The sequence below is a fragment of the Hibiscus syriacus genome, unplaced genomic scaffold (assembly GCF_006381635.1).
Source record: "Hibiscus syriacus cultivar Baekdansim isolate YM2019G1 unplaced genomic scaffold, ASM638163v2 tig00008864_pilon, whole genome shotgun sequence".
Lineage (NCBI taxonomy): Eukaryota > Viridiplantae > Streptophyta > Magnoliopsida > Malvales > Malvaceae > Hibiscus > Hibiscus syriacus.
In genome coordinates this window covers 17,429-25,587 of record NW_024062176.1, presented here as the reverse complement: position 1 = coordinate 25,587, position 8,159 = coordinate 17,429, and the positions used below count along the sequence as shown (strand labels likewise).

The 8,159-nt window shown below is 29.1% G+C and overlaps 1 protein-coding gene across 1 annotated transcript; it reads right to left on the bottom strand.

Annotated features, from left to right (window-relative positions):
* Positions 1 to 1,275: 1,275 nt before the first annotated feature.
* LOC120202537 (transcription factor bHLH148-like) lies at positions 1,276 to 2,136 on the bottom strand. Its single transcript, XM_039202961.1, has one exon. The coding sequence runs from the start codon at positions 1,999 to 2,001 to the stop codon at positions 1,333 to 1,335; it is 669 nt and encodes a 222-aa protein (XP_039058892.1). The 5' UTR covers positions 2,002 to 2,136; the 3' UTR covers positions 1,276 to 1,332.
* Positions 2,137 to 8,159: the final 6,023 nt, after the last annotated feature.

The following is an 8,159-nucleotide window of genomic DNA, read 5'->3' as shown; positions in this document are numbered from 1 at the left end:
CTCATCTCTCTATTTTTTTAATTAGGTCTCTATTTTACTAAATAAAAATAAGAATTTTTTTATTTATGTCGGACTAAATTAGATCAAATGTGAGTTTTTCCTCAAAATTTGAGTTAGTTTTGAATGAAATGAGAACTTTCTAGACTTGGATTAAGACAAGTATAAGTAAAGGAAGTATGTTTCTGAAGGTCAAATTAATCGAAAATCCGATCAAACCAATATGTTACCATCCCTATAAACAACCATCATATTATATCTAGTGAGTTCATTTAATTTTTTTATTAAATAAAGTACTAAAATATTCTCTATATTGATTTACTGGCTACATATAATTCAGCTAACTTGTCATGCGTGGATATATTATCTTTTTAAGCTAATGAAAAATACATGAGAAATAAGAATATAACAATGCTAATCTATAGACATAGCCTGATTGATTCTCATCCCACTTTCTCAATATAATTCAAAGCGCTAAGAAATAGAAGTGGGTGTCACGTGTAAAAGAAACTTTCATACCTAATAGTGTAAAAAGTGGGGGGGAAAAAAGAAGAGGAAGAAATATTTTTTTGGATTTTGTCATTTGGAGTTTTCAGTGAAATTCTAGCAAAAACAACACACAAGCAAGTCATATCTCAAAATTAAACATTAAAAAGTTGAAAAATGAAAGCATAACACATCTTGGATATCATCCCAAGATACAACATACAAAACAGTAATGGAGTGTTGTAGCTATTCCCTATTGGCTATAACAGCTTTAGCTTTTAGCAGGCATGGCATAGCTCTCTTTGTCTCCTTCCCTAGTTTGGCCCCTTCTTCATCACATTATCAAAATCTATCCAAGTTTTTTTCTGAATTCGACTTTTGTGGACAGAAAAAAAATAAAAGTGTAGTAAAATTACTGATTTTTTTAAAGTGGTTATTCAAAATGGATCTAATCTGACTAACTTAGAACTCAATAAATTCGAATTTTATGAGCAGAGGAAACAACAGAAGGGACCCGTCTTAAAATAGATTTAATTCAACTCAATTCTAAATTTAATCTAAATGGAAAATCTTTGATTTCTTGATTTTAAGCCTGAAAATCGAGGAGTAACGGTGATACTCTACAAAGCAAGCATTTACAGTTTTTTTATTGGAATATATTTCCAGAGAAATAGTTCTGTACATAATATGGGAAAAGAAAGCGATGGAATAAAATAAAATTTGTGAGATGAAAAGCACTTGAGAAGGAAAAAGGGAGAAGCCATGTCACGAGAGATGATTACTAAGAGAGAGGGAAAAATAAAAATAAAGAGAATGATGATACTTGGCAATTAAGCAACGAAAAGAGAGTCACTGGCTGGTCGGCGGCGGAGGTGAGCTAGAGCTGCTGGCAGCTCCGGCGCCAGAAAGCAAGTCAGCGATAGCACTCATGGCTCGAACCTGCATCTCAAGCGCCGCAATGTAATCGGTTGCTTCTTCGAGAATAACCGGTAACGGTTGCTTTCTACAACCGGGAACTAACCGGCCAAGAACCTTGACTTTCCTTTGAACAGCCGGTAAACTCTTCGCTCTCAATTTCGAGACGCTAAATCTCGGTTTCCTCGACCGGCTACTCCCGCTGAAGGCAGCCGTCACCGTCGCTGCAGAAGCAGATCCTCTGTTTCTCTTCTGCTTCCTAAACTTGAGCTTAACACGGCTCGTCAGAATCGCTCGGCTCCACCTGGTTCTACCTTTAGCCGCGACGGCCAATGCTCTATCGGCGGCTTCACGGACAGCTCGGCCAGTGCTTGGAGCCGAAGGAGAAGAATAAGAAGAGTTGCTGCTGTTGAGACTGAGTTGCCTCAAAGCTTGAATCAGCTTTGAGGAATAGATTTGTTGCTGCGCCTCTGATTTCCATTTGGCGTGGCTCTGCTGCTGGTTCTCTTTTGACATTGCCGCTGATGATCTCTTCTTATTTTTCTTTCTGCTGCTTCGATCGGAGTTTGAGTTCGTCACTGGATTCGTTATCATGGACGCCATCTACTTGATCAAATCACGTTGATATTCTTTGCCTCTCCCTTGAACCGTATGATTCGATGAATTATAACAGAAAACGAGAAGAAGAAGAAGAAAATTCAAATCAAATTCTGCAGAATGAAACGAATTTATTACGAAATTGAGATGAAAGATAGAAAGAAGAGGAGAGGGAAGAGGGAGAAGGATTATAAAGAAATGGGATGGAATCGTGGCGTAAATTTAAGGATAAATTACGAGTTTAATATCTAAATTATCTATTTTGATCCGTTTTAGTATTTAAATTTTTTTAAAACTATAATTAACCTTTAATTTTTGCTTTATTTTAGTATTTAAATTTAATTGCTATATTTTTTCATTATTTTATCTTTATGTTATATGGTTTGGATGTTGAAACCGTGAAATTACTTAATTTTAATGGTTTTAATCCGATTTATTTTTATAAAGTTAAAATTATAATTTAAATTTAAGATAAATTTTGTGAAAGAAATAATTGAAGATGAATGAAAATGAATTTAGTATAGAAATCTTCAACTTGAGATTATGATTTTTTTTATATATTTTAAGATAAATATTATTTTATTATTTTATTTCAGAATCAAGACAATTTAAAAGGAGCGAACATCTATTAATGCTAGTCAGTGATCAAATAAAAAGATTTAATTTTCAAGTCGAATGTTGAAATATTATAACTCATTTCAGCCCATGTTTATCTTTTAACAAAAGTATCTCTTATTTATTCAAATGAATAAAAAATAATAATCTTATCAAATTTAATATTTTTTTATCAAATATTTAATAATATTATATTTTTAAGATTTTGAACTTCTCTCTCTGATTAAGCTAAAATAATTCGAACATATTTATTATTTATTATCCGTTTTGGGTTTTGTGGAGGTGGGTGCGACCCTTGGTGAGAGGTGGAAATGTTGTTGGTCGGTCCGATTAATTAGCACAGGATGTGCTGGTGGGGGTTCCCCTGTGGGTTTTTGAGTTCGGCTCCGATCCTTTCATTACACTGTCTTAATTTTTCATCAAGCTAAATGCTTTACATGAGAGTTATTTTTAAAAAAAATAACAATCAAATAAAAAATTAATATTTTAAAACACGTTTAAATAAAAATAATTTTGTAACTCAATCAAATAAGAGATATAATATTTTTAAGTGTATTTATATAAACACCTAACATTTTTAAATTTGTTTAATTAATCTAAAACAAATATGAGAGATGAAATTTACCTAAATATAAAGAGTTTCACCGATTAAATGTCTAACGGGGAAAAAAATTAGAAAGGGACGGTGAGGTGTCAAAATGTGATGGGATAGATTCGAGATGTTGGCTTCCAGCCTTCCATTAATTGACCGGGCGAACCCAGTCTTATATAAAAAAAACTTGCTTTCATCTAAAGTTAATAATTTTTTTTACAATAAAAGTTAATAAAAATTTAAAAGCAAGAGTTTATTGACAATTTAATGAAATTTTAAAAAAGCAATATAAAAATATTGTGACATAACATATTATATCAATATATAAGAATTGTTAATTTTAACAATGGAGGATTGGTTTTTAGCTTCTTCAGCTTGTTACTCAGAGCCATTTTAAGCTTTATTGTTCTGGATTCGTCCCATAGATGGTCTGTTTTCCAGAAAGGTTCTTTGTTTTCGCGAAGAGTGGATTGTTTGGCTCGCCTATTCCAACCCTGCTGCGCCTTTGGTTGCTGTTACACTGTAGATTGTTGTTTGGAGTGTTGTTCTCTGGGTCCTTTGTCATCTTGTTGCTTCAGTGGACTTTTATGTTCTGCTTTGCCCTTTGCAGTGTGTCCTTCTGCATACGTTTCCTTAGCTGGTCTGTTTGTGTTTGCTGGAGATGTTCAATTTTTATTTTGTACGGTCGATACTTTGGCTAACATTTATTGGCGTCGAGCATTGCACTCTTTTTTTCATTTAGATTTAGGGAGATTTTTTAATAAGACATTTATTTTCGTCTAATTTTGTACATATTCATACAATATAATCGTACAAAATGCCCTTTACAAAAAAAAAACTATCAATTTATATAAAAAAAACATAAATTGATAATTTTTGAAAATATGATGAGTTCAAATAGCTTCCCCAGTTGTTAAGAAATTAAGTCTTCAGATGTTATTGAAGCTTTGCCTTGTTACCAACTAAGCTTAAGAAGGCAAAATACACAAAGTTGATACGGGATGAATGTTTAGAAGTCAATGCTTATAGTGCAATACAGAGACGGTTTAGACTAGAGAGCTTAGAAACCAAACATCCACTAAACCTATTAATATCCTTAGCTATGTGCAATATCAGTCGAATTCATTAGAAATGGTAAAATTTATTTGTGCAAGACTATACCCTTTGCTGTTAGCACAATTCCAACACAAAAAATCATATCATATTATCACGGTTTTTACAGGAAACCTTAAAAAAAGTGTTGATTCATCTGTGAGCTACAGTTTTCACAGGAAATAAAGTTAAAAGGGAAATTTATCATACTATATTTCATTAACAGTTGAACAATAAAGAAAAATAAGCATCATAAAACTTGATTAGAGCTGAAATAATAGACATTAATCAAATTTTAGGAAAAACATATCCGATTGGTAAAAGGAACGCTTCGGTTGAACCTATTATGAGCAATCTGCAAACTGCAATGACAACAAAGAACGAAACAGGGGGAATTTTAGCTCGCTCAATCCAGAGGAAAGAATGCGAACACGAAATCAATAGATTTTATTGGTTATTAGAATCACTTGCCTTCTTTGAGCTATTCTTCACTCTTCAGTGAAGAACCCTTTGATCGGCGATTGCCGACATCGGAACTTCGAGGGAGTTTTTTTTTCCCCCCGCAGAGTTTCATCTTCTTTCAATTTTCTATTTTCGCTCTCTGTTTGTCTTTGATTTTTGGCGCTAGAAATTTCAATTTCAGTTTTGACCAAAAATTCAAAATGTATAATTATATGATTTATTACACAAATCGGTACTTAAAATTGTCAAATTTTCTCAAAATGGTACTTATTTTTATGTCTCAAATTGATATCTAGATTTTGGAAAAATATTCTAAAACTTATATATGGCCTAGTCATGACTCTTCAACAATTTTGACACGTTACACCCTATGATATCAATATTTTAGCCACATAAAAAAAACTCATTGGTTATTGAGATAACACGTTAGTGCATTGTTAACTTGAAAAAAAAAATCAAATTTAGATATCAATTTGAGAAGAAAAAAAATACAAAATTGAGAAAAGTTGTCAATTTCATATATCAAATTTTATAATAAACCTATTTTTATATGGAAAAAGTATATAGGAGATCATTGAACTATGCTCAAATGATCGTGTTGGTCAATATATTTTAAAATATTATAGAATGATCATTAAATTTATCAAACTATTACAAAATTGTCACTACAATGCTATTATAAGTGAAAATTTTGATAAATTTTATGACTATTTTGTAATATCTCAGTAAAAGTTAATGATCGTCTTGTAATAGTTTGATAAATTTAGTGACTATTTTGTAACTATTCGATATATATAAGATCATTTTATAACATTTGAAATTTCAGTGATAAAACAATCAGTTTACGATAGTTTGTGAGCTGTAGTGTACTTGACCCTTTTATACCGTATTGTATTTATGTAAGAAGTATTCTATTAGGCCCTTCACCCTTGGACCGGAAAAAGGTTAAGATGACCCAAAATCATCAAATATTAAATATAAATTTTATATTAATAGATCTTCTAACATTTTGTTATAATAATAATTTTTCAGTAATTTTTTTAAATCAATGAATAATAATGATATAAGATGGATTCATGTAAATAAATTTTTTTAAATATAGGTGTTTGAATCCAATAAAAATATATAATATAACGATTATGTTAAATGATATTGTATGTTATTTTTAGTATTGATATAAATTATTTTATTCTGATAAATTCCAAATTTAGATATAATTGACTAGATTGGTGATTTGGTCTTATTTTATATTTTACTATTTTTTTAACACCCTAAACCCGCAGTTGAACCCGAACACAAGATAAGGATGTCACATTGTTTTTGTACTACATTTCCTACTTCAAGCCGATGAAACACAAATTTAGCAGTTATTATTAAACTATTTAAACACATAAAATCATAATGAAATGTTTAATTTCTAATTCGCATTTGGTTTTTTATGACGATTATGCAGGTATTATACTATTTCATATCATAATTTAACACTGCCAAGAAAATAATTCCAATTAATCTTTATAATATAATTTATTACAACTCGTATATATTTACTTAGTTTCTTATCATATTTTCATTTTTTTTACTACGATTTCTCTTATTATATTACTCTACTGTTTTAACACAACTCTTATCATATACTTTTCTATCACCATATATATATATATATAACATTTGTACTATCTACAATTAAATTTATTAAAACATCTCTTTTATAGTTATTGTCTATTGTCACGCAACCACCTACTAACAACGACAATTATCATAGTTCCACGTTAGGCACATAAATTTTCTTAAATTGAGTTCATATGGTATGCCCTTAATATATTCACATGCATATATACAATTTAAGAATTCAATCTATTTACTTTATACTTTTCAAATCACATAACAATATTATGTAACACATATATTTTAATATAAAATAGCGTATAAAAACATAGTATAAAATCATTTAATCAATTAAATAAGATTTAACAATATCATTTCATATATAAGTGACGTATAATTTATCTTCTAATATATAATCCATTAATGGTTAAGTAAATTTTTACATATAAAAATTTACTGTACTACAATAATTAAACTTATATTGACTTTTCTTCTTATAATGATCCCTTTTTTTCATACTATCGTCATTGTATTTTATCTTTTAGTTTCATTTTATAGCCCAAAATATAATCATGTGAATACATGGTACACGAGTCATAAAACGAGGGTTCTGCACGGTATGCAATATAACTTGCCATATCAGTATGACACCTTTAGTGCCCTGTATGAAACATAACACTGGCAATAACAGTATGACACATTTTTGTGTTATGTATGTAACAAATAGTAGTTTTAGTACTAAACATAACTATATTTATTGTAGAACACATCATCATTATACCGAATCACAACCATATTTGGTATCTCACAACATCAAAACATCGTGAAATCCCTAATGCACATATAGACCCATATTTCACTTAAAGTGCTAGAATACACGTATAATGCATAATAGATGTACATGAATGTACATAAATAGATAAAGAATAACTCCACCTCATGTACCCATGACTCTGAAGTTTTGTACATTAGACTTTGTTTAAATCTTAAATCTTTTTCATATATAATAATATTATAGAAAAAATTTCACATTCATATATTGTTTCATTCATATATTAATATATTCAACTAACATAATTGTCTCATATTCATATAAATATAAATATATTTACAATATCATTAAAGTATATTCTATATTAATTTCTTTCACCAATTTGATAACAAATTATAGCTTAATTAAATTAACCATCCAACTCCTTAAATAATTAGATCTCATGACAATTTACTTAGTTTTTCAACATTTCACATTTAACTATGAATAGTTTTTTTATAAATATAATCTAACATTTCGCAAATATCCAAATTAAATTCATATCGTTCTTCATATTTAATCACTTTTCACATTAATTCAAACTTAATATGTTAATTTTAAATAATTATCATTTTACCACCAACTTCTCCAAAACTTGCGAAATAAACTTCTAACTTATACAACTTCTCATATTAGTGGAATTTCAATATTTCATCATTTAACTGTAAATTTTCAGAATAGCACACTAACTTAACTTTCTAACCTTTGCATATTAATCCTCAAATTTTCATGAAATGTAAAATAGGTTCTTAACAACTTTTTTCCAAATTACAATTTATTCTTCCAAACCATTCTAAAAATCATTTACTATTATCATTTGTTTATACTTCACATATTTTCTATACAATTTCTATTTTAATCTATAAGTTTTTCCATATTTACAATTTAGTTATTGAATTTATAGGCATTTCCAATTCAATTCCAATTTAATATTTTAATTTCAAAATCACCATTCTATTATTTATTGTTCAATTATTTTAATACTCA